The sequence below is a fragment of the Apteryx rowi genome, unplaced genomic scaffold (genome assembly GCF_003343035.1).
Source record: "Apteryx rowi isolate R43461 unplaced genomic scaffold, aptRow1 scaffold_429, whole genome shotgun sequence".
Classification (NCBI taxonomy): domain Eukaryota; kingdom Metazoa; phylum Chordata; class Aves; order Apterygiformes; family Apterygidae; genus Apteryx; species Apteryx rowi.
Window position 1 is genome coordinate 189000 of NW_020450682.1, and position 27439 is coordinate 216438.

The following is a 27439-nucleotide window of genomic DNA, read 5'->3' on the forward strand; positions in this document are numbered from 1 at the left end:
ATCTTTTCAGACAGTGTAATGTAAACCACCAGCACATGGTCCTTCTCCTCCACAAGGAGATTCTGAGTAAACAGGGAATTTAGGCAGGACATGCTGTGAGATAAGCAAGGTAGAATCACTTATCAGCTGGGACCTTTCAAAATAGTGTGAATATGCTGGGATAGTGAAACTGTTTTCTGTGCGAGGGACCTAGCAGACTTGGGGAACAGTGTGTCAACAAGGCAATGAAGACGCTCAGACTTATTGAGTTAAATAGTTTGTCTTTGTCCATGGTGTATTTATGGGCCATTTTTCTCCTGGATTCTCATTTCAATTCCCATTTGAAAGTTCATGCTTGTCCCCCCTGTATTGCGTGTTTATGAAAAACTGCAATGTCCAAGCCCATTCTTTTCACATACCACTTTTCACTCTTCCCATGGTCCATTAAAAAGAACAAATTCCAAAAAACTCTCCTCAGGAAATAAGTGCGACGTCCCAGTAGTTTGAACACAGAAGTTTGGCCATCTAAGTCCAAGAATAAAGTTACTATGAATCAGATATGCTTTAAAAATGGGAAAGGTGCTTTCTATTCTATTATGGACATAGTGTTTATAATCAGATTTGCTAAGCAGATAGCAAAATCTTGAAGCACTGCCCACTTCAGTGCTGTTTCTAATATAACATACCTTGCTTGAAAAGGCATTCCTGTTTCTACAGCAGCAATTCATCGAATCTTCCTGCAAGCTTCTGTGTTGTAAATCTAGGAATGTTTTCTAAAAATGTGTAAATCATGTAAAGAAATGTAAAGTATGCAATACACCTGTTTTTTATTGTTGTGAATTTCTCTCCATTCTCCTGTTTTCAGCCTGGTTAGACGTAAATAATTTCTGCATGAAGAAAGCTGCAATATGAGCAGTTTTCTACCTTTGCACAGCTTTGTATCTGTAATGCCCTTTAAAAGTATCTTTACATCAAAAAGCCATGAAAACCATGGAAAAAATACCTGCAGATGAAGCATGAACATTTCCTCCTACGCTCAAAAACACCCTTCAGTTATTTTATGGACGTACACCACTGTCCTGTGGTAGAAAATCATTTTCATTGAAACAGTGGTTTGACCACAACTGCGCAATTGGGTTTCAGTTGCTTTTCATTCATTATATGTTCATTGGAGTGATTAATTTCTGTCCTTCCTCCATCCTCCACCAAATTTGTGAACTTTAAGTCTTCAAAAGTTGTGATTGTTATTCCATATTTTTTTGGATAGGTAGGATTCCCTTGTAGTAGATGCTTCAATTTTTCTCTCTATCTAATCTCAGTATTTTAATAGATTCAGTCTGGGGGAAAAAAAAAAAGAGTTCAGCTTTGTTTGGGTAATTTCCTTGGAAAGGAAACATAGCTTTGTAACTGAATGCCTCTGTCGCTTGAGGTGCTGGAGTAGCCCATGGTGACTGCTGTACGGCAGCTGAGACCTCACGCTGCAGTATGGTTTGAAGGTGATGATTATTGATGCTGACAGTATCAGTCAGCCGGACCAGCGGTAGGTTACTGGAGCTTCTCCTCACCCCCCCTAGAAACTGCAAAACTTGGCTTGCAATATCCCCTGTGGGGCCCAGATCCAAGTAGGAGAAAAGTGCATTGTAGGGGGGGATAATATTTCTCCCCCTCAAACCCTAATTAGTCCTTTAAGCACACACACGTGCACATGGTGATGCCAGTGACGTCCTGTAGCAACGGGGCTGCCCGCACCTGTGCCGCCGTCATTGCAAACCCTTGCGCTCAGAGCTGTTTTTAGACTGCGCTGTGGGAAGGCACAGCCCACAAGCTGCCTTCCCGTCTGTGATGGCGTTTCTCTCCCACACTGCTGAAGTTAGTGAAGGCTTTTATAAATCTGAGTGATTTGAGAGGGGAAGGTATTTGTGTTGGTGTGCAAGGCAGGTGTATGTATATGTACACATGTATTTTGTGTATATACACACATAAACATATAAACATTCACATAGATTTTATGGAAGTGGTTTCAGTGCCTTTTAAAAACAAGGTGGGTCACAAAACTGTTGGAGTCCTACAAGTGACTTGAACTGAAAGGACTCGCAGTGGCCGTCGTGGGGCTGAGCCCTTGTACGCAGAGCAGCCCCTGGCGGCGCAGGGTGCTTGCGGCCCAGCCCCCCGGGGGCAGGAGCACGACTGCCCCTCCTCGGTCTGCCTGGGAAAGATATGCAGGGCTGACCGAAATGGAGGAAATGTGGGAAACTCTCAAGTTTCAAAGTACAATTCCATACTACAGAATGGCATTACTAATAATTTTGTTGTGTGACAATTTTTTTTTCTTTTTATTATTTTCTGAAGAGGTCTTGTGGGGTGTTTTCTTTTTTCTTTTTTTTTTCTTCCCCTGGAAGCTTTTTTATTAGAATTTACAATCAAAGTATAATGCAATAAATAAATGGTTATTTATTTCTAAAGAGCAGGAGCGCCTCATGGCATCAGGTAGAAAATGAAAATCAGAAGTTATAAAGAGTGGTTGCAGCACACTGCAGCCTCTGCACAGCTCCCCTCGAGCGTTTTTGTTCTCTTGCATTTTGCCTGGGGGCAAGGAGGAGATCTTTCTCTAGGTTTTTCTTCCTCTTGTGCTTCTGGGTTTCCCCCCAGTACCTTGCTGGCCCAAGCACAGGAGCAGAGAAATCGGTGTCTTTTGGGTTTTGAGTTTGTGACCACCTTCTCTAAGCCCACGAGGTGTTTTCCATGTGCCCTGAACCTGCTTGTCCTCAGGGTTTGCTGTGGGGTGATACTGTTGTATTAGTAAGAGACCATTACTGGCATCCAAATACGGACCTTGTAATGAAAACAGTTTTGCTACCCTAAAGCAAATGTCTTTTTTGGCACTGTAACTTTGCCTAGTAAAAGTATTTGTGCAAGCTGTTCCAGCCTCTCTTTCTGGTGCAGAAAGTTTTTTTTTTTTTAAAAAAGAAACAAAAAACAAAGCACCAACCCACATTTTAAAATAAAGTGGCTTTTTATCACGGATGTGAATCCTAACGCTTTGATAAGGAATGACTTTAAAAATGACCATTCTGTGGCTGCTAACATTGTGAACTACTTCACCCTTTAAAAACAGAGCAAAATGAACTCTCCTCTGCGGCATGAGTTTCTCCAGGGCCAAAACGGTTTCCCTTGCTTGAGCCCTGGTTGACAGCTTTGCACAGCACCTTGGTTCTGTCTTTTACTGAGCTCTCTGAAAATCTCTTTCTTCATATCAGGGTTCTTGCAGAGGTTTTGCACATCCTCATACCTGAGGACAGCTAGCTCATGGCAGTGCTCAAATCTCATCTTCCTGCAGGGTGTTGTGAGGAGAGAGGGGAAGGGAGGCAAACAGTGCTCTCCTTGAACACTGAGCGAGGTTAACACTCTAGGCGTATGATGTAAATGTATAAGATAATTATTGTGCTTTGCTCTGCTCAAGACTACTCTGCTTTTCTCTCATTTGTCTGTGCTCCTTAGACTGGTCAGGTGTATTGGATAAATATAATCCAGTTAAAAAAAAAAAAAAAGCTTGTATAGGTGAGTGTTGTGTTTGTGGGAGAATGGGAATGTAATGTGCTGCACTATCAGTCACGCTGACTGCAGTGGCAACGCTTTAGTACCATCACAGTCCAGCGCTGATTATTTTTTTTGGTAGTGAATTTATATTGTTGCATGTATTTCTGTTTGTAGTGTTCCCTCTCCTCCCCAGAAGAAGAAAAGTTCATTACCATCAAGAGGCCTAAAATGCCAGTTTCAAATGAGTTATCGGATATCAACACCCAAACCAACTGGACTAAGTCACTCCCACTGCCAACGCCAGAAGAGAAAATGCGACAACAAGCACAGGCAGTCCAAATGGATGTGGTTCCTATCAATGTGACTGGTAGGCTTTTAATCTCAGTAACTTCTCCGAATGCATGTTGGGGGAGGGATAAAAGAGGATTCATCCAATTGGATAGTATTTTGACACTTGTATATTTGATCTGTGAATTTTGTATTACTGACTGCACCTTTTTTCAAAACAGTGTTTTGCGTTTAATAGTCTGTCTCTGAGCTTAATGAGGAAAAAACTCAAAATTCCTTAAAATGAGCATTAGCGAGGATAATCTACACAACACTAGCTTGAAACAGCATTTAGAGGTGTATGGAATACTAGAGGTTTGGTACGCCACTATGTTTTGCTGTAGGCTGCGTTGAAGATATGTAAGAGAAAATTGCGTTTTGTGCAATGTTAACGGTTTTAGGCTTTTCTCCTAGAAGTTTTATGTAAAGAAGGTTATCGGAGACTTCTGTATTCCAAAGACTGTGTTCCAAAATTGGAGGAAAAGAATTCTAGGGTCTTATTTTATCAGTTATAAGAGGTCTAGGTGACAAGGAAAGCAGGGAAAGGACAGAAATAGTTAATGAGGCTGGGTCCTCAAGCAAGTCTCTTGGTAGGTCACTTAACTTGCATGAAAATAGTCCACATTTTATTGGTGTAAATTATATATTGACTTTCCATTTTCAAAGTAGTCTTTGATTTCACAGTTGCAGAACTCCCACTCAACTCTGTAGAGGTTAAATCATGTGAAAAGCCTGATGCTGAATAGATTTCCTGGTGTATGTAAATAGAATTTCTATGAAAGAGTGAATTATCACTTCCATTTAATAATCCCTCTTTCTCTGAACAGTATCGAGATTCTCTATTATTAGTTAATTCAAATAACTGACTGTTTTCCTGCCAAAACCAGGATGATATTCAATATCCAATTTATTTCAAATGCTACATGGCTCTGTTTGGCTCCATGCTCACTTTTATAATCTATTCAATAGCTTGTGATGTTTGGTTTTGTACTGCAAGTAAATTAGGTGATCCCTTTTCCTATGTGACTACTAAGAATTTTTTCAGGTATATTTTTATAAACTAGCTTTTGTAAGGGAAGGAGCAGTACTTCTTTTGCTGAAGATTTCTGCTGGTAAGGTTTTAAGTTATATTTTAATTTAAGGCCAGTGACAACCATCAGAGAGCTCTGAGCAGTCAACAAAAACAATTACTTAAATAAACAGCAGAAAATATTTGAAAATAACAGCATGAAAACAACAGAAAATTACCAACAGCCCACCTCTGGAAAATAATTAGCAGGAAAAAACAAATGCAATGCTGAAATATTACTAGGCCAGTTGGCATTGTTTAGTGAATGTGGGATACAGGTGCAGAAGGTAGAGATATGGGGACAAGGGATTGGATTAGCTGACATAATCAATAAGCCTGAGCATGGCTTAGATATTTTGACAGCAGGAACATGCTATACTTACAGAATGAGTAATCTGCGGTTCGATATAATGACCCTGTGTACTGAAAATATAAAGGGGAAGTAAACAGATGGAAAGAAAAATGGGGTAAAAGAGATCAAATAACAGTCATAGATTTAATTCAGTGTCATTGGAAATGTTTAATGGATTTGGATAAACTACACTTGGAATTTCAATCAGACTAATCCAACTGGTATAGCAAACCTTGTGCCCCTCAAATTGTTTGTTTTGCACTCTCCTACTCAACAGTTGTGGTTAAAAAAAACAAAAAAACCCTGCACATGCATATTATACTTCACCTTCCTAGAACTTGGTGTTTAGCATTTTCTCCCTATAAAAATGGCAATCAGAAGGTATGAAAAGGAGGAAAAGGTAAAAGTGCAGGAACAATCATCCATGTGAGCTGGTCTCCTGGAACCAGATAGTTTCCTTTCCCTGAAATAATTATATTGCTACTTTGAAACAAGACAAGCAAAAATAACAGACTGTGGGCCACCAAAAAAAAAGGACTCCTGTCCTTGTTCCCTTTAAAAAGTCACAATCTGCTCCCCTCCTCTGCCCTCCCACACTCAGTAATTTTATTTTGTGAGGTCCCTTATGTTACTACATGCGGAAGGAAAAAAGACGAAAAATTCTGTGCCGTTTCTTAGCTGTGGAACGAACCATAGCTGTATTTTTGTTTTGATTTGGCTTTTTCCTTTGCTTGCTCTTTTTCTTACTGGCCCAGAAGAGAGGTCAAAAAACTTCCATTTATTACTCCTGGCATGAAATAAAACGTTACCCTCAGAGAAGGATGCTGAAAATTGACAGCCTTTTCAACAGTGCATTAATAATGATTATGCTCCATGGCCCCTCACATGGCTGTAAATGTTTCCCTAGCTGGGCTTGTAGGGCTTTTTGGTGAACAGATTGCAACTAATACAGCAGTAGTAAAAATCTCTTGGATAGCCTGGAGGTGCAGGGGCATTGCTTTAGGTGGACAAGCTGCTGACTAGACATCCAGATTTGGAGGCAGTTTCCATCTTTGGGATTGGCTGGGCTGAGCTCATTCCGGAAGGGATTGGGGCTGTATTTTTAGTGGTGGCCAGTCTCTGCTTTTACGTATCCTATGGGTTAAAAGATGTATGTTAAAATGGTGTCTGCTCTAGTGGGTTTTCTGGAACTAACTTTCTTTACAGATGGAGGAAGCTGGTCTGGTGATGGTGGAGGTGATCAGTGCCAGGCTGGATTCTGCAAAACATTTAAGCATTTGCTTGAGTCCTCCTGGACTGACTTTAGTGAGATTTAAGCACATACTTAAATATTTTTGGTGAATCCAAGAAAACTTAGTAAACTGTGTGAGGAAAAACTGAATAAACTGCATGGGGAATGCTTAGATGATTTGTTACAAACCTGTAAAGGAACGAGAAAAGTATCTTTAAACCTGCAAAATATGTTTAATAGTAACATCAATTAAAAAATATGACAATGAAAAAGACCCGAAACATTCTGATTTTGCTTATTGACTTAGAATTTATTAAAGCTGCTATTTTGAAATTTTCTGAATTTGCGCAGTGGCTTTCAAAAAGCTGTATATCAAAAGGAATTCAAGATAGATTGGTTGAGTTAGGTCTTAGGCAGTACRGGGCAAGAAGTTACTGTGGATCAGCTGACACATAGTAGCTTTTTCCCATGGTCACCCTGTTTGTGTGTCTGAGACCTTATGTAAAGGACTCTCTCCTTGTTTGCACCCTTTCTGTGCCATTTACATATTATTTTATTCTAGGGCATTCAAAACTGTATTTAATTTCCTTGCAACTCACAGTCTCAGGCATAATTGTTGGTCTTTGAATGAGTAAAGATACATTCAGAGATGGAAAGATTTCTCTCTTGAATTCTTTGCTGCATTTGTTATAATGAGGCTAGAATTATTATCTGCTCAATGCATGGCAGGATTATCTAATAGTCCTGACCTTGACCCCAAAAGGGTCCTAACATCCTAATAGCAGTAATGCCCCAGACAGTGGATATTCTGTCTCAATATTTTAGGGCTTCTACTAAGCCCATGGGATGCATAGCTCTAAATTCGATAGATCTCATGGGATTCCTCCTCCCTTAAGCTGGCCTCACTTTGATTAATTAAAAACTCAGATGAAAATGGCACTTACTTGTAGTTGCAAGGATTTTGTTTAGCAGGAATGTTGTTCACGGGAGCACAAGGCTCCATTAAAACAGAGTCAGAGTCTTTATATTTGGTATACGGTGAATGAAACTGCTACATTTTTTGCTTGTATTTTCACARGAAGTCTACATGCTATACTTTAATATATGAGTGTATCTTTAACTGTTGTAGAGATAATGAGGTTTTCTATGCTCTCTGCGTGACACTCATCATATTGATGTGTAGTCAGCCAGGGATAGTATTTATGACAGATATACTAGTTACTGTGCACATGCATTCATCACTTTTCAGAGGTAAATAATTTGGTCATCAATTTTTGAAAAAGTGTACAAGACAAAATGTGCATCAAGTTCTTTTCTGCATTTCAGTTTTAAATAGCTCATCTTACACTAAAATTAGGACTGTTTTAAAATGCTTCAGCTTTTAAAAGGGGAACTTAAATGTGAGATTTGCAGTTTTCAAGATTTCTAGAAGGGATGGAGATTTGACTTGACTGACAATCTATAGGGCAAGTTTTACCTTGCTGCTAGTGAAATGGCCAAATTATAAACCTCTAAACAAAAGTGAATTTCCAAAGAAAAGCTGCTCAACCTTAATGATAGTGGTGCTTCTGGGTCCCGTTAAGATACAGCACGTGGTCACTATAAGGCTTTGTCTGGCAATGTGCATTTACACACATTATTTTTTCAGCTCTTGGCATTGCATATGTGCTTTATCACTTAGAAGGTTTCAGTTTTAAACAGCTTCCACTCTGACTGGAATATTTGTGAAATCACAAGATCAATTTGATTTCTGCATGCTCCATAGTAATTATTTGTATTCGTGTTAAAAAATCACCACCAGAATATGGTGGGTACACTTGACAGGTTCAGAGCAATATGGAGTGAAAAAGGAAGCGTGATTTAATGATGGAGCTGCACAAGGAACTTGTAACAGCTCTTGCCAATAGCAGTGGCTGTTCCTGTATAAACTGTTGTGATCTTTCATTTTCACAAGCAGATTTGCTTTTTCTGAAGCTCATTACTTAAAACAAAACAAAACACAAAGGGCCAAATTTAATCAAGGATTCTGTTCACTTCAGTGGAATTACAGCTGCGTACACTGTGATCTGAATTGGGAAGTCAAAATTCTTTTTAAAACCTGCAGTTCTCTGTAATGCATAAGTGTGTCTAAAGCCTTACTGTGATGATATGCTGTATCTTTTCCTTCAGTGTAAACCTTCATTGTAAGACCAAGCTAACATCATTTATTAATGCCTTTTTTTCATTTCTACAACAAAACTAGTGGAAGAAAGTGCATGATGTCAGTGTGCTTGGAAGTAATGTTGCTTTGCTTGTTCTACCATGTATTAGGGGAGAATTTCGACCGCCAAGCCAGCATTCGGCGGTCTCTAATTTACACAGACACGGTGGTAAGACGGCCGAAGAAAGTCAAAAGGAGAAAGACTATTACAGGAATCCCTGACATCATACAAAAGGAGCTAGGTATGGCTCATCAGAACTGTATTCCGTCCACTGTTCATTGTCACTGCTTATCATTACCCAACTAATAACATTACCAGTGCTCATGAAACCGATACAGTCTGATAGCCTATTACAGTTCCAAATACATGCGTGCCTCCTTGCCACCTTGTGCATCCGGAAGCAAGGGCTTTTTATCTGTTGACTTCCATCTGTTGTAGGGGATGTGATATTTGGAAAGTGGTGTGTCGGTGCAATGGAAATCTGCAGGGACGTAAATTTGTGGACCTAATGCCTATCTGGAGATATGGGCCACTCCCAAAATGTTCACTTGAAGTAAAACTGAAGCAGGCAGGCATTTCGGCTTGTAACGAATTCCTCAGTGGAGTAAACCAATTTATTGATGCCTTCCTGAGTCTGCTGTGAGCCGCACTGACGGTGAAGTACCTGTAAAGCTTCCTACTTCTTCCAGTTCGGTTTAGACCTAATTGGCAGCCCCCTGAGTATCAACATTATTTGATTGGAAGTAGTTTACATGTGCTTATTATTTCATTCCAAAGAAAATATGCCTAGTCAGTTAGAATTATACTACCTAGGTCTGTCATCTTGTCACAGTTAGTAACATACATGATGTTTGAACGTGAGGTAACAGTCTGAATTTTGAAAGACCTTTCAAACACTGTTTGCAGAGCTCTGTGATTTAAATCTGGCATTTAAAATCTTTATTTAAAATAAAGATGTTTCAGTTTTTCCCAAATCATGATTTTACAGGTAAAATGATGCCCGTCCCTCCCTCCCTCTCACTTCCTTCTCTCTATTTTGTAGTGGAGAAAGAATGTCCTTAAAATACTCTGGCAGGACATAATTTTAGGTGCTTTACATGTGGAATCATCCCATATACTGACTCTTTCACTAAGTTTTAATCCCTTGCATTATATATCTTTTTTTTTTTTTTTTTTTTTTACATTTTCTATCCTTGGTTCTTTGTCTAGACTTTTCAGAAACACAAGCAAAAATTGTAACTTTCAAAAAGCAAGTCTTAGATGGGTTTGAAATGAGCTAAAACAAGTTCTTTTTTGTCATTTTGTGAAAAAGGAAGGGCCATGCATAGAGAAAGCTGAGAGACTTGGAACTACATGAAGAACAGTTTGTAACTGGAACTGTGATCCTGCAGTGTCTATAATGAAATAGTGACCTGCCGTGGGACTCCTCTTTCATGAAGAAAAAAATTCACATGTCCTAACACCATATTGACTCTTCATGTGGCAACTTGAAATTTCATTACCTGTGGATGTCACACAGTGATTTTGTGACTAACTGTAGCTTTGTGATTTGTGTAGAGCTGTGATGTGTCTCTCTCTGTCCATCTCTTCTTGTGGGATGGGTGCCCAGCTGTGCCTGCCATAGGGAACTCCTCAAAACATGGGTTCCCTTCCTTCCCCTCCACTGTCCATAGTGGGTCTTGCTACTTGGCAGGAGCCACTTTCCTGACCTGGACTGCTCCTGGGTGTTCTTTATTTGCTGGGAGAGAACCACAAACACGTCAGTCTTGCAATCAGCTATAAACAAGCTTGAGAGTTAAATAAAATAGATTTATTCTAGCCAAACAAAGATTAAAGCTGTAAACAAAACTAAGTAAATCATAATTTTGAATTATTCTTATAAACAAATCCCTTCTCCTCTTTTAAGCCTCCTGCTTGAGGTAATCCTTCAGATTCCATGTTTATAGCTGGTCTGAGGAACAGCAGCTTAATGAGACAAACCTCTTCTTCTCTTGCCTGTTCTGGATGGATGTTTTCTATGTTCCCTTCTTTCATTTTAAACTCAATCTCTTTGCTTTTCATCTAGAGCTGTGATTAAATTACTTTCTTTTTCTGCTTGTGCTCCTCAAAAATGCTTATGCCACTTAAATGCAAAATCCATACTGGGCATCACTTAAACTGTTCATTTTCAGGATTGTTATAGTGTTCTTAAGACTGGTATAGTATTCCTCTGAAAATGGCGTACATACTAAGGTCATTGTTTTCACCTTTCAACAGAGATTTTCTTTAGCATATATAGAACCTACCTTGAGGGCAGATAGCAGAAAAAAGCAGAACAAAGCAGCACACTTTGTTCCAAATTATCCTTTTTCAGTTTTAGGGGTTATTGACACTCTTTCAGGCATGTGAATTTTGAAATGAGTGGCAACTGTATGTGAGCAAATCTGTAGAAAATGCTTCCTGCTGACAACATTTCTAAAACTTTGAGGTTACATTTATGACCCCTTTAGGTAGATATGGTTTATGCTTGAAAACGTCAATTATAATTTACCTGGTGGAATAAACAGAGAATGCAGTTGGCAACCATGTTAGAAAGAAGTCTTCRGTGATTATCTTTAGAAGAACTTTGTGGCTTTTCCCAATCTCCTTGCTAAGGATGACAAGTTTTACAGTCTCGTTTTTGTTCTTTCATCTCTGTGCTGAACGCATTTCATCTTGCACTGTTTGAAGGATTTCCTTAGCTCCTATTTTACATTGCAGAAATTTCATGGCTGAAGTATCTCACTGTAGGAGCTCTCTCTGGACAGTTCACTAGTCCACAACAGGCGGGCATGTAGTGCTTTAGACGTTTGCCCTATGCTAGAAGTTGTCAGCATAACTTCATATTACTGCTGTGGTGGTGGTATCATCAAGAGAACAAACTCTATGCCAGGGAAATTCTCTGATGGCAGTCTCCATCCTGTTAGTGTATTGCTTTCCACTAAAAACACTAAAAATGAAAATCACTGAAACCAAAATGTTTGAAAAGAGAACAGTTATTGGTGTCTTCATCTTACAGATGGGGAAACTAGGCATGCTGCAGTGAAGTGACTTAGCCAGAGTCACCCACCAGGCCGCTGGCAAGGATAGGAATAAATTACATATTTCCTCCATCCTTGTTCATCCTTTTGTTCTTTCTGCCTTTTCTCGCCCGTCTCTCCCCAAATATTTCCATAGCTGTCCATTCCCTATTCGCTTACACTGTCCCAAAACAAACAACCGGTTGTTTTTAAACATTCCACAGTTCATTTGATCAGAACAAGGATCCGGACTGAACTCCAAATCAAGCAATTGCATCGTGCCTATTGACATTTTCCCTGCAGTTTCAGCTGAATAAATCTCTTTGTTTCTCCCCTAAAGCATTGCTGTGAATGGCTATAATATTTACACAAAGATTAAAATCCCTTGGTACACCAAAGTTGCTGTGCACAGGCTAAATAATCAACACATACAGCAGATGCTTGTTACCTCTTGTTTATTCTTCAGAAGGAAGCAGAAACTTGAGAGAACCTCAAAGCTTCAACCAAGCTTGAACTATTTTCATTTCTTGCTAGAGAGTTTGGAAGAGACTCTGCCAGGCCAGGCTGCTGGGGTTCTCGCCGGCTGCTTTGGTTTCTTTGGAACAATAAAGGCCAAACAGAAGAGAAATCGTATGCCATTTGCTGGCATCAGATCAGCGGTTGTGGCACCCGCTTAGAATTTAGCCAAACATACTAAAAGGTTCCTAAAGGTACATTAACTGTTCCCATGAGGCATGTGCTGAAAGTGTGTTTAAACATTCCTACTTTTGAGCATTGCAATACTGCCGTGTTTTCACAGGTGTGTTCCAATGATGAACCAGTCCGTGCATAGCCTGGAAACTTCAGCATAAAAAATGCTACATAAATACGTGATGTGAGAGAGAGGATTCTGAGCCAGCTCAAGAGCGCTAGATCCCTAACAGCTTAGAGATGTCGGTTCCTTTCTGAATGTCATTTTCTAACAGCAGAAGCATCAGTGCCATTTAGCAAGCGATACCAAAATAAGAGGAAAAGGTGAAGCATTTCTCTGCCAAACATAGCAAATCAAAAAATATTTTTGCATATCTCTGAATTACCTTCATTGTCTCACAGAATCTAAATGTTAATATATTTTTAATGGAGTCAGTGTTGGAACAAAACTTTAGAAAGGACAAGAGAAGTTACACTTTGAGATGTTTCAGTTTAAATTTTTGTACTGTCTCAGTTTCTCTGCTCTGTGCTGTCATTCTCCATCACCTGTAGCTCTCTTCTTCAGATGAGATCTTTTATGCAAACCAGGATTTTCCCCTTGGGCAAGAAGATGGTTCCCTTGCGTTTGGTACAGTTGAGCAGGTATCTGGGGGAACCTGTTGCAGGCCTTGCTCGTTTCTCAGCTCTTTAATCTTCAGCTTCCTTCCCATGCTTAAACTCCCTTGACTGGAGTGAAGGCAGCAAAATGCTTTCATGTTTTATGGTGCCTTCTCTGTGTTAGTGTTCTAGGATCTGGTTTAGACTAACTTTCCTTCCTTTCACAAAGCTACCAACTGGTCTGCCTTCAAGTGTTTCTGCAGAGGCCTGCACCAGTGCAGTTACTGACAAATGGCTTCTGGTGTTTCAGGCTCCCTATCTTGCAGGAGGAGCGGGTCTGAGACCTTGGTGCCAGTTCCACCGCAGGTGGTGCAGTTCATCTTCCAAGTATAAGTGTGTCTCACCAAAGCAGGGGAGAGGAAATCAAGTTTTGTGCCTTTTGATTTCTTCTGCCAGGCTTTTTGCTTCTCTTTAACCTAACAGAAAGTCTCTGGTCCCTTTTGGTCTTCAAAAAAAGTCTTCTAAGGTATGTACTCTTCTTGAATGATTTCATTGCTTTTTTTTGCCCTAAGGTCCAATGCAGACTCCTTAACCACTCTCAGTGATTTTTTCTTTTTCCCTGTCTGTGTTTTTTTACAAAAGGATTCAGAAGATCAGAATGACCTCATATGCTTTTCTTCAGCTTCTTTCCCTACCTCCCATTTTCAGTAGCTCACAATAGATCATCACCTATAGGACCTCCTGTCAGTCATCAGCATGAATGTGACTGACAGCTGAACAGTCACTCCAATATCTACTTTCTTGTGGCACAACTAAAACCCCCTGTTGGTACCAGCCAGTGTTGCTGGGGATTGTTGAAGCTTCTCCTTTGAAATTGCTCAGAGGAAACCATTCCATTGCACCTCCTCAGCAAAATGTGAGCATTTATGTCCTTGATGTTATTGATCTTTGAGAATGAAGCTTTAGATTTCTATTAATTGATACTTCTTTTGCAATTACTCCATTAGGCACTAGCAGTCATTCAAGCTATAGGTCTCACAGGCAAGAGCCCCAGAAATCTCGGCATTCTGTAGATTTACCTGTAGGTTCCACACAAATACCCAGCTGTTCAAGCCAAGTAATTTTGCATCCTGGCAGTTGTTCCCCCCTTTGACAGATYACAGATGCTTCATGGAGCACAGTAACAGTTCCTAAAATTAGCATGAACCTGATGTCTTGTCTGCATCTTGTTGTGTATCCATTATATATCAAGTGATTTCTAAGTACTAGGGTAGAAGAGGTGAAGAATCTCTGGTCCTTTTTCTAATGTTATGGAAGTCGGTGCCTGTGTAGAGACTTGGCCAGACCACCAGGGTTGGAGGAGGATTGGTACGAAAGGACATGAAAGGAACAAATCTTAGGAATGTGCCCATGGCACAAGGGAGAGGTGCTTATAGTAAAAATGATTAGTCAGAAAGAGGAAGTTTGGGAGGAGAGATCGTTCCTGTGTACTAGTCAAAACAAGCATGCTCTTTGTGGTATCAGCATGCGCACACTTTTTATCCTCTCAAATTCTTAGTTTTCTACCCTCCTTTTAATGCATAGGACCCCCTTCTGCTGATTCTCTGTAGCAAACTGCTGGTGCCACCAGATCAGCCAGAGCCTTAGGTGACAGGGAGTCTTTCAGCAGCTGGCACCCAGCCCTAGGGATTAGCTGTAAACGCCTGCTTTTTTCCATCAAATCTGCACAGTCAGTCTCAGTCCCTGTAATATCTACTGAGCAACATCAATAATCACCAGAGTAAGGGAAAACTGATGTAACCTGTACAAGCCTATCTCGGGTCCAGCACCTGGAACTAAGGCATGTGTTTGAACCTCTTCTCTGTGCTCCCATGCAAGAGATGTTTAATATATTGTATATTTCCCTTGTTTCAGATACTGGCTGTTCTCTATTTGCTGCTGGAGTCTACACTGAACATGTGCCTTAGGGAAGAGTATTTGCCCTAACTAAGAGGTCAAATTACTTTTGCCTAATTATTTCATCATTTTCAGCATAGCAAGAAGTGGGGTAGTAGAGGAAAAAGGAGCCTAGATACAGGTCTCTTGTGGCAGACATAGTGCTAACTGCACGGCTAATGGACACAGGATAATATAAAAACTGCAGACAAGAATATTTTCAGCCATGTTTATTACCAAAGTACAACCACTTCTGACTTTATAATGCTGAGCATCTGTAACGCAGTTTCCATTTCTGAAATAATTTTTTTGCTCTTGCCTATTCAGACATTGTCCCTGCAACCAGATGGACCTTGTGGATGGTAGCCTATAAAAGGTCTGATTAAATTCCAGAATTTCACTATTGAAGCAGACTTTTTAAAAACTCTGACTGTTATTTAATTAGAGGTTTTCTAATAGACTTAGCATTTTCAATTTAATGTTCAATTAATGGTTTGAGTGCTCCCTTAGAAATTGCATTGTTCATGTTCCAGCTGCAGTACCAGCAAAAGCAGATTGATTTTAACAATTTTTAGCATCTGGAAACCACAAACAAAATACTCCTTGCTATTTTACTCTGAATTGTACCAAAATCCTAAAACCCTCAAGAGAGTACATGAATCATCAATGTTCTTGTTTGTTTGTTTTAAACAGTTTTCCTACAGATTTCTGTTTTTCCTCTACAGGAAACAGAGCTGTTAAAAGAGCAGCAATTGTTGTACTGTAAAGGGCAAGGAAATCCTCACAGCTTTTGAGAGGGTATGCATATATATATGAAGCCAAAATCCAAGCCAAAGTAATTTCAGAATATTCTGTATTTCTACAAAAATTATGTTAAACCTCAACGTTTGTTCTTAAAATAGCAGTAGCAACAACCATGAGAAGACTCTTTTTTGAACATATTCCACATAATGCCTGAAGGATCTAGCCCTATAGTTCACGTTTCTGAGATTGGGCCTTCCTGCCTCCTCTGAGCCTTGTGTTTATTTGGGCTCTGAACCAGTTTAACTACAAGAGGCCTCACACTGGTGCAGAGATCTGCCCTGATGGGCTTCACTGCACTATCAAGGTCTTCAGTTTTCCTGCTGTTGAGTCAATTTATGCAATTCCTGTGAGTACATTAGGCTGGACCCAAAGTTATGTCTATTCTGGTAAGAAACGTAGGGCTAGGGCTCAGGCTTGACAGCATCCTGCAGTCATCCATGCTGCCTTCCTGCTAGTGGGCTTCTCCAGCATAGTGTTGGCCTGCGCCAGCCAGCAGACTCCCAGGCAGGGCCTGGGCAGGGGGCGAGGGGACRGTGCAGGAACTTCTCCCAGCTGGCATTTTGGGCACAGTCATCCTTGGGGGGGGGGGGGGGAAGCTTAGTCTGGATGCACATAAGAAGCACCCTTGGCCTCTTTTATTTAGTAGCATAGGTATTTTTGTATTTCAGAAATTTTAAAGCATCAATGTGCATTTGCAATAAGCAATATATCCCAATCATGTGTTCTACAACTCAGATTTTTGGAAGAAGGTTAGAGGAGTTTAGCAAGTTAAATGTTTTTCTGCTTTGTCATTTAGTTTCCCTAGCAGTAGCTTTTTAAACAAGCATAAACTCTGTCCATGTGTTTTAAGCTACTTGTGAAGTGGAATGCATTTAGTTTCCTTTGTGAATACAACTACATTGCATACTGAAATGAGGTTGTCTCAACCACAAGTCAGTATGTAAAAATGTTAGATACTTATTGTAGTGCTTACAACTTCATTCTTTACCAGCCCCATCATATTGTGTGTGTGTGTGTGCGCGCGCACGTGTGTGTTTTACAGTGGTAGATAGAGGTAAAAACCCATCTCTTTGGTTATTTATGTAACATAGTGCACACATTTTTATTACTGGATATTTTTAATTGGCTAACAGTTGTCATCATTGATGTCACAGTTTCAGAAATATTTATAATGTTTACTTTGATATGTTTATCTCTCTTAACCAGAGGGTACATTGATTCTGTAGAAAGATACACATGGAAAGCAAAAATTAATTATTGTTCTTATTATACAGTTCTTAATAACCACATACAGAATATGCAAATATCTATTTTGATTGGCTGCAGTAGTTCATCTGTAGTACCTAGCTTTGCTCTAAATCTTTACCAGAAACAGAAAGAGCCTACGTTTTCATGAGAGCAAAAGAATCTACACAAAGCAAACTAAATAGACTTCAAGCTGCTAAAAGGCTACTTATGTGCCTGGAGATAGAAGTAAACAATCTTTTTGTGTGTGCTGCTTTCACCCTAGCCTTTTCAGAGCCCTCTTTTCCTTATCCTAAATGCTTCTTGCGGTTGCCAAGAATAAGGATAATTAAATGTCCTTTAAGTGGTGTTTAAATCTGAATGATAAGAACACCTATCCTCCTGATCCAGTTCCATGTAGTAAATAAGAAAGAGAACAGTGGTATCATGCATGCTGCTTCAGCACTCCTGAGAGTAGCTTTAAGGTGGAGATTCAAAATAACCAATTTTTCCCCTGCAGTGACATATGCAGCATCCTTACAAGCATCTCCGTCAGCACGACTGCCTTTTATATCTGCTATTTCTATAGTAATGTAACTGAACTGAAAAGCAAGAGCCYTTTTCAGACACCAATTTTAAAGCAATACTCTAATTATTCATTTTAAAAGGCAGCTACCAGTAAAAATGTAAATTTGAAAGAACCTTAGAGTCCTTTCCACAGACCCAGCGATGACTATATTTTGAACTAAGACTGTTTTTCCATTGTCCTCAGTGTTTATGCCAATATATAGCTATCAGTTCATATACAAAAGGACAGTTATTTTTGATTTCCTGATGAGCACAGCAAGATTTTGATGGTGTTGAGGATGAGACAATCATCAGTACTAGTTGTTTCTTTTTCCCACTCTTTGAAATTTTCCTGTTACAATCAATAGAAAGTAGTTGTATGGAGGAATGTTATAATGGCTTTCTTTGCAGAGCTGGATTATGTCTCTATATAAATGCTCTTTTAGTATATGTTTTACTTGTGGTACAACAATGCATCTTTCAGTCTGTTAGCCTTCTTTTACTAAAATTGCAGGACTTGGAGAGCTATCAATGTCTTTGAAATTTTTTTTTAAGTGGAATGCTTTTAAAAACAGATTTGCTCATTCATATTTGTCTTCAGATTTTCCTTCCCCTGTTCTTTATTGCATGAAGCATTAGCGTGGAAACACACATCACATTTTTCAGGCTTTTGTCTGTTCCTGCTGCTTTGCCTACTGGAATTTAGAGTGCTACTTGGTTTCTGACATAACTGATTACTATGGAAATTATTACCATGTCATAAACAGGATTTCACATGTAGAATGTGCGGTGGGAACACAGATGAGTCTGTCAGCAGAAGGTTCCTGGTAATAAGGAAAAAGGGAAGAGCAATGCAGAAAATACACAATGCCTGGGCAAAATCTATTGTTACTGATTCTTCTTAAAAAGGCATAACCTTCAAGAAAAAGGGGGATCAAGCAATTTGCAGGGTTTTTGTTTTTAAATGAATAGGAAGATAAATGTGAATTTGTGTTTCAAGGAATAATTATTTTATTTTGACTCCAGCAGTTGGCACTGGCCAAAGTGATTTCCRTGGACATTCGATGTATGTCCCTGATCACTGTTCCACGCTAGGGAGACTAGACAGCTATCGCTCTGCTATGCAGCGGTCTGAAACCAAGGACACCAGCTGCCAGACTGAGGACATGAAAGTTGTGCCCCCTTCAATGAGAAGAATACGAGCACAGAAAGGGCAAGGTATTGCCACCCAGATGTCTCAGCTTTCCAGCTCATCTGGAAACATGTCGGTGATGAGTGATTCTGCTGCAGTTATATTTGCTTCTCGACAAAATAGTGACATAGGTTTTCACAGCTTGCCTCGGGTTGGTGTGAGAGTATCTCTGCAGTCCCTAGAACAGCCGCAGAGCATCTCTCGGCAGACAGAAGATGTCACTGGCACTTTGCTGCACCAGATAAGTAAATTGAAAGTGGATGACAGTGTCGTGCATCTGAGGAATAATCCCACTACAGGGACCCTCTCGAGGCCAAAGTCTCAGGAAGTAAGAAGTTATGAGAGTGAAAAGTCCACAAGCCCAGCGTGTGTGGTCTCTCCTCATGCCACCTACTCAACAAGCATCATACCCAATGCAACACTGTCATCCTCCTCAGAAGTTATTGTTATTCACACTGCCCAGAGTGCTGGATCATTGGATAGTAAAATTACCAGCTCTGCTGCCTACCCGAAGCCAAGAGACAATCCTGTTGCCAGCAATGCAGTAAGTGGGAAAGAAGATCACCATTCTTCAAGTGGTAACTGGAGCGAGAGCAGCTCCACGCGCCACTCTCAGACTTCAGATACCATCCCATCTAATACTGTTGTGATGCTTTCTCTCGGTGACTCTGCTGTCTCCCTCAGCACTCCTGGAAATGTGGAGGCTGGGTCTCAGAGTGTGAGCTACAGCTGTAGGAACAATCTTGCTTTACCAAGCCAGTCCCAGGATAGTGATGGTAGGAGTGAATCTAGCTATTCGGGGGAGCGAACACAAGCAACGGTGAACAGCACAGAGCATTGGCTATACGAATCTGCGGAAAATAGTGAGACTCCTTCATGCAAGATGGCTTGTGCCACACCAGGCTGTGCCACTCCTGTGAGCAACCTGAGCAGCAGCAGCCTGGAAAGGACTTCAGTCAAAGAAGATTCTACTTCTCTCTATTCGGTGGACCATGATGGTTATTACACTTCCATGCATATGGATTCTGGACTGAAGTCAGACAAGCCATGCAATAGTACGAATGGTTTGGGGAACCCCAGGGACAGTGTGATTAACGTTTTTGATGGAAAAGAGAAAAAACCTCAGGAAGACCAGTCAGGCCAATCTGACAAATCTCTTGCAAGAAATATCTCTCTAAAAAAGGCAAAGAAGCCACCTTTGCCACCATCCAGAACAGACTCGCTTAGAAGGGTACCCAAGAAAAAAGCCCAGTCCAATGGACAGGTACTTGATGAAACCCTCATTGCTACCCTCCAGCATTCTCTACAGTTGAATCTCAAGTGCAAAAATGGCAGCTCCCCTTCCCAGAGCCCCTGCAGTGATTATGAGGATCCCTGGGTGTTGCGCTCCCGCAGCCAAAGCTCTGTCAGTGCAAGTAGCAGCATGATGTCCACCACTGCTCCAAATCTGTACTCCATGTGTACGGTCACACCCTCTCAGAGTGAAACAAGCAGCATCAAGTCAGAGTATGCTGACCAGTGGGGTTACTACAGCGACTATGCTGCAGTGGCAGACGACCAGGTAAAATCCCCGGTAACTCATTCAGCCAGTACGTCATCTGCTCTCAGTGATTACAGCATCAGCCACTTCAGTGATGGCTCAAGGGCTTCTGTGCCACAAGTGTCCAGTGGACTGGCCAAACCAAAGAATGTTTCTCCCGAGAAATCTCACCGAGTTACATCGCCATCGAGTGGGTACTCCAGTCAGTCCAATACACCCACTGCGCTCACTCCAGTGCCTGTATTATTAAAGTCCGCATCATCAGGAAATGGGAAATCCAAGCTGAAACCTAAAGTGCCTGAAAGGAAATCCTCTCTTCTGTCTTCAGTCTCCGTTTCTTCATCTTCCACTTCTCTTTCTTCAAATACATCTACTGAAGGGACCGTGAGTGTGAAGAAACTGGATCCCACCCCGAGCACTCCTCTGGATTCTAGTACACCTCCTCCACCACCTCCCCTTCCAACATCTCCTCCACATTGTCCTGATCTCTCTCCTCTCCCTCCCCCTCCTCCAGCAGAAATCATGGATCTGTCACCATTGCCAGCCTCTCCCACATTCCCCCCTCCTCCACCAGAAGCTGATGTAAATTCTTCCTATGCCCAGAGTGTCCCATGGTTTCCACAAGAAACCTCCATCAGTTCATTCTCTTCCACTGTTGCTCCTCCTCCTACTTTTCCCTCAGCTGTCCCACCACCAGCACCACCTCTTGATCCCAAACTGACAAAAGATGTAACAAAATACTCACAGTACTCTTTTAAGAAATGTAACCAGGAAGATTCTTGCTATAGTCCAGTGAAACAGCCATTCAATAAGCAAGATCCATCAAGGCCTGTGATGCCCTTAGTAACTACCAAAGCATTGCAAATGGTGCAGCTGAGATCTGTGAAAAAAGCAACAGAAGGTGAACTGTCACCTCAATCTGCTTCTGAAACCATATCTCAGGAAAAGAATGCTGTAAGTTCATCACCACAGTCTTCGCTAAAGCCATCTTTCTCACTAAGACTGAGTAACAGCTTAGGTGAAAAGGAGATGAAAACTCATGGTGCTTCATTTAAAAACTCAGTTCAAACACTGGCTCAGAGTTCTCTTCTGATTCTCTCTGACAATGTACCTGAGCTTGACAGTGATCAAAAATCTGCAAGTACAGTAGATCTAAGCAAATCTTTCGATGCTGATTTACTGGGAACAGCTACTGAAGATGCACCGGAGTCTTCAGTGCAGAATGAAGACTTCCATTCTGGCTGTATCAGCATGTCACTTCAGGGGTCACCAGCATCTCCAGACAAGACTCAGGTCATATTGCCAAACAAGAAACCCCCTCCTATTTCAAAGAAACCCAAACTGTTCCTTGTTGTACCACCTCCACAGTTAGATCTTACAGTGGAGAAAATAGCTGATATGAGTGATACTGTCAGAAGCACATCAAGCCCAACTAAGAGAGATGCTGTGCTTGCACACTGCGAGGAGGCGAGAAACTGTCTTACAGATGGACTCAGTTCTAGCGAGATGGACTCTGGCAGCCTGGTTCCTGAGGGAGGAGCTGCTGGATTCACCTTCTCTGAAACTGTGGAAGCTAATGCCTTTATGGTACAGCCTGCTGCATCACCAGTTCAAGAAGCTCCCAGGCAGGAGGAGCAGCCCACTTTCAATGAAGGAAGCAGTTCAGGCAGCAGCCAAGACAGCAGCAATAACACTGACAGGCACCTATCTCAGGAGAACGAAAGTGGTGAGTCTGACTTCTCTGACTCTTCTTCAGGTGTAGCAATAGCTATCTTAAAGAAGGTGGGGAGTGAGGGTAGCAGTTACAGCATTCAGGTCTTCTGTAGAGAAAAAAATGGATGCGATAATTTAAAATATAAAGCCTAAGGAAAGTTGCAGGATCAGATTAATACTTTATATGGTCTCTTTTAATTTCTTTCTGACTTCTTATTATTGCAGAAATAACAAAATGATGCTAGGAAATAGAAATAATGCCTTATTTAACTTTGCTAGGATTAAAAAATGCTGTGAAGACATGGTTAGCTTTGTAAATTTTAATTTTGCATTTTAATAGAAACCATAAAAATATCCTTCAGTATCATACTCTGCATATGTGTGAACAAGTGTAGGCATTTCATGCACTGCAGTTTCCTAAGCAAATGTTGATCTGAAATCACAATAATGACAACGGTATACTCACTAAATCTCTTGGATGTTTCGCCTTAGAAGCAATGAGGGCTGGTTTCAAGATTATATGGCTTTTGGGGTTCCCGTGATGGATTGTCCTATTTATTCTTTCTGCCTAGCTGAGGTGTTTGAATTGGATACAGCAAATAGTTCATTCCTTCCCAGCCATAGTTATGGGGAAGAAACGGATGGGGTGGCAACACCAGCAAGACCAAGGACTACTGAGGATCTTTTTGCAGCCATTCACAGGTACTGTGGAAATTGCCTTCCCCATACTGTCCAGTCAGTTAATTCTTTCAAAATTTAATTAACATTGTTTTCCTAAAACACCCAGTAAAAACAGTTGTTGCTTTAACTGAAAACACCCATTTATTGAGTTTGTACTAAGGCTAGATATGAAAAAAATAAGCAAAAGAACTTGTGTTTTACTGTTTTACAAATATGTTTAACCTATTTTGAACTAAAAGCTACCTGGTTAAAACAGAGTAGATTATATTATAAATATCCTGCCGCTTAAAATATAAAATTACATCTAGTATTTAYTGTACTGTTCTCAATCTGCCATATTAACTCTACTGTTGCTTTCTCTGTGTATCTTTTTGTTTTCATTCCCGTTCTTCCCCATCTCTTTTATTCTCTTCGCTGCTTATATGGTGCAGTTTGGAACAGAGGCTCAACGCTAATGCTTCATGGCAAGCGTGGCTGAAACTGGCAAGTAACACAACATGTCAGTCATATGGCAAAACATATGGCAAATGCTGGATTATAGTTTGCCATAATCCAGCCTGAGGTCGGGTGTCTTGTGTCAAGCTGGTTCATGAATGAAATGTGTAATAGTGGCTCTATTATTAATGTCATTATTCATTTCCCTTAAAAACAAAATCACCCCAAATAGGCAGCTAGATTTTCATGCTGTTCACTTTAGGTTTTCCCAAAAAAGCTTAAAAACCACAAAATGAAACGTGCACCATTTAAACAGTACGCACAGAAGACCATTACCACTCTCTGAGCTTGCATTTAGACTAGCAGTGATGTAGTCGTGGTGCCATCTTGTGGCTCTGTCATTTACTTCAAAATTTACATGGGCCTTCTTTTAACTGGTCATGAAAAATGTCTAGTGGTATCTTATTTATTCATCTAGGTGTTTAGTCAGTTTGTGCATATGTGCCTGACTTTTACATCAGAGATACTGAGGGACAGGGGAAGTCTTGTGTATGAACATGGTAGGGAGTTGGGAGGCTGCACTTCAGATGCAAATGCTATTTTTTTGAAATGATTCTATTTCACATGTTAAAAAATTTCACAAATACATACTATATAATACTGACTTTTTATAACTTAGTGTTATCCCTTCAGACTTGGCGTGTAAGAGCCGTTCTAAAAATGGTCTTTTGCATTCTTAATATGCATGGCACTCACTAGGAGTGAGATGAATCTGTTTGCAGAATGAAATATTCTGGCCAGTAAGCATTTTCCATTATGTATGCAGATAGAGAGTGGATCTCTGTGTGTATGCACCTACATGGAATTCATAAGTTTATGGAGCTGGATGTGACGCAGTTAAAATTGTTTGTCACGTTTGCTATTACGACCTTGCTTTTGTTGGCTTTACATTTGAACCACCATCTTCCTTGGTTGTTAACTAATTAAAAAAAAAGGCTTTGTTTGTTGCCACTATTTTTAAAAAGCATTATTTCAATGATTGGCACTCTTGAATCAGTGCTTTTGGGTAAGACAAGAAATTTAGTGGTATGTTTGTTAAGGGCAGGAGAATAATGAGAAGGTCAATCTAAGTTTAGGTCACGGATCTGTTTGAATACGTATCCTCCCTCTGTTTCGGCAAAGCCACCAAACCTAAATTTGGCTTAATTTTAAGTCTCTGCTATGACTTATATTTGCCGAGAAGAGTTGGATAGATGCTGGCAGCAAAATTCTCCAGAATATTCTAGTTCTCTGACTGACTGTTCTGCACTACATTCACAGTGTTACTGAGTTAATTCAAACCAGGATTACTGGTCTTCCTCTGCAGATCTTTGAAATTGCAGTTTGCTTTATGTTTCTCTGGAGTTTCCTTTGTTTTTTGGCAGTGGTACAACCCCAGCGTTGGAGTGTTCAAAGATACCCAAAGGCAGCCAAAATCCTGTTGGAGGGAATCCTCCCTATAACTAATGAACACACATGCTTTCACATAGACGCACTGAGCATCTAAGCATCAAATTCACTTGCTGTCTACCATAGTGACATGCAGTTAAATCTAGATGGGGTTCCTACATTTGCCAATACTGAAGTCATTGTTTTATCCTTATGCTATCTTCTGTTGTCCATTCATCCTCCTGTTGAATGGATGTCAGTATTACATTCTTCTTTCAGCAAGGAAGGTGGAGGCAGCAGCAGCTGGAAATAACAGCTGTTATAGTTGCCTGTGGGTGTATCATAAGTTGTTTATGCATGGAATTACCAGCTAAAGAGAGACAAGATCACTCCTGAGTCTTGGCAGAGTTTATGGCAATGCCTATTGCTGCCACCCACTTAGCTGATGGATCCTGCTACTTTGTTTTATTCTGTTTTGGGGTTTTGGGTTTTTGGGGTTTTTTTTGGTAGGCTGCAATGCATAAAGACATTTGAGTTTGCCATGGCAAAATCTCAAACACTGTAAGAAAGTATAGCTAAAGATCACATTGGGAAGTAATCTGTTTTACAAGGTGAATGGTCTGTATTGCACACATGCTTGATAAAAATGAATATGGAATTACAAGATGTAAATCTTGTATTTATTTGTAACAAGTCTGCTGACTTGTTTTAAACTTTTTGCAAATTTGTGTATGAAAAATTAGCATTTATACAATCTTTTGAATTCATTCTTCTTTAGCCCACAAAGAAGCAAAGCAACTTTGCTACAGATAACAGGCATGTAATACATCCATTTCTTTAAAATTTCTTATGACATAAAAATGGGGCAACAAAGGTCCAGTTTCCATATATTCCCAGTCCCATCATTATTTCTTAATTTCATTTTTGTAATCACTGCACTTTAAATTAAAAACCACTTTTGTTTGGAAAGACAACTTTCATGTTGCAAGTCAGGAAGGTAGTCTCTCCTTCATTTAGTCAAAGAGCTACGATGATAGAGCACCAGCAAAACAGTGAATTTTGACTGTGCATCTTACTAGAAGCTAGAAAACTCAAATTTCACTACTCATTTCATGTTTGTTTTTTTTTTCTTTTTGAACCATTTAATCTAGAATGGTTGCATCTGGCTCACTTTACTCAATCTTAACTTTTGAAGTAGTGCATTGCAATATCGATTTCTAAAGGCAAACGCACTAAACTACATTTCTAATTCTCCATAGAGCATCAAGGACTTTGAATGAAACAGTACAAAAAGAAAAGAAAACAAAAAATGCAACATACTAGATGCCATATTTTTAATCAAATCTCCAAACTAACAGACAAACGGCATTAAGAATTATCTTTATAATGCATTAATCTTAGGCTCAGTTGGATAATGACTCTATAAAACCTAATTTGGTAAATATGTTCGAAATGTTTTGGGCATCAATATTGCCAGTTACAGCAGTTTCATTGTTCCAGATTTGCAGAAAAAGAATAATGAATTTAGTTAATACCTCCATTACTTGCATTAATTCCAACGCAGTTTTGGTGGTGTTCTTACTCGTACTTTAGATTGAGATTACTTTTCCCTCTTTCCTTCTCTTCCTTAGCTTAATTCATTGTCATTCTTCTAAGCTGAGATGAAAAAGGGGAGATGAAATTTTCATTTTTTGTTTCGTCTTGTCCATGTTTTTGTTTTTCAAACTCAGATCCAAAAGGAAAGTCCTTGGCCGTAAAGATTCTGAAGACGATCGTACCCACAACCATTCTCCATCACCCCCCGTAACGCCTACTGGTGCTTCCCCAACCTTAGCTACCCTCAAACAAGCAGGATCTATTCAGAGAAGCGTTCGCAAAAGCAGCACCAGCAATGACAACTTCAAGGCCCTGCTGCTGAAAAAAGGGAGCCGTGGTGACACCAGTTCCCGCATGTCAGCGGCAGAGATGTTGAAGAATACGGACCCACGGTTCCACCGGACAAAGACAGACGCTGCCCCTGACCTTTCTGACAGCCCTGCCAGTTGCTCACCCAGCAAGAGCAAACGGGCCCAGGAGGAGTGGGCCAAGAGTGAGGGCCTGATGCCAAGGAGCATGTCCTTCTCCGGCACTAGATACGGCCGATCACGAACGCCCCCCTCAGCTGCCAGTAGCAAGTACAATGTTCGCAACCGCATCCAGAGCAGTCCCATGACTGTGATTAGTGAAGGAGATGGGGAAGTGGTGGAACAGTCAGAGGGCAGGATCCGAAGGACTTTGGAAGAGCAGCAGGAGAGGCAGCTTGATGTGTTTAACAGTGATGAAATGGACACCAATGACTTTCTATATGCTGAGGAGCCTGACTGCAAGGAGACCTTGGATCCAACCCATGTAGACTTAATGACTCAACCAGGTACTTCAAGGAAGTATCTAAGCCCTTCAGCTGAAGAAAGTAAAGAGGCAGTGACAAAAGTCATTGGGTGTTAGTCTAGAAAATGACAGAGGACTAGATCCCAGAAGAAAGCCCGGACCAGAACAAGTTTTCTTTGCTAAGCATTTATTCCATGAACTGCATGTGTGTGTTTAAATGCTGAAGCAATGGTAGTTCTGCATGGTTGGGTTGGGGTGGGGAGGACTTGCTCTGAATGAGTGGTCTGTGGCTTAAAGAAAGTAACAGTTGAAATTTTTGTGTAAAGCCTTAGAAGTCCTCTTGGGGGGAAGTTTTCTCAGAGCCTGTAGGAGTGTGATGTTTTTCATTTTCTTGAGACCGCAATTGTGCGAGCAAAACTTAGGGACAAATCTGAAAAAGGAATGGGAAGGCTTCTGTGGCACAAGCTGGATACTTGCTTCAAAAGCACTGTATTGGTGCAACACAGTGCATTCATTACACTACAGGCTAGTC

The 27439-nt window shown here is 40.5% G+C and overlaps 1 protein-coding gene across 1 annotated transcript in view; it reads left to right on the top strand.

Annotated features, from left to right (window-relative positions):
• NHSL1 (NHS like 1) overlaps positions 1-27093 on the top strand; it is a 113094-nt gene extending 86001 nt beyond the window's left edge. The window contains exons 4-8 of the mRNA XM_026076227.1: positions 3691-3883; positions 8806-8937; positions 18578-22009; positions 22569-22698; positions 26271-27093. Of these exons, the coding sequence (XP_025932012.1) occupies positions 3691-3883; positions 8806-8937; positions 18578-22009; positions 22569-22698; positions 26271-27024 (4641 nt within the window). The 3' untranslated portion in view covers positions 27025-27093. The remainder of the gene's footprint in view (positions 1-3690; positions 3884-8805; positions 8938-18577; positions 22010-22568; positions 22699-26270) is intronic.
• The last annotated feature ends 346 nt before the right edge of the window (positions 27094-27439 follow it).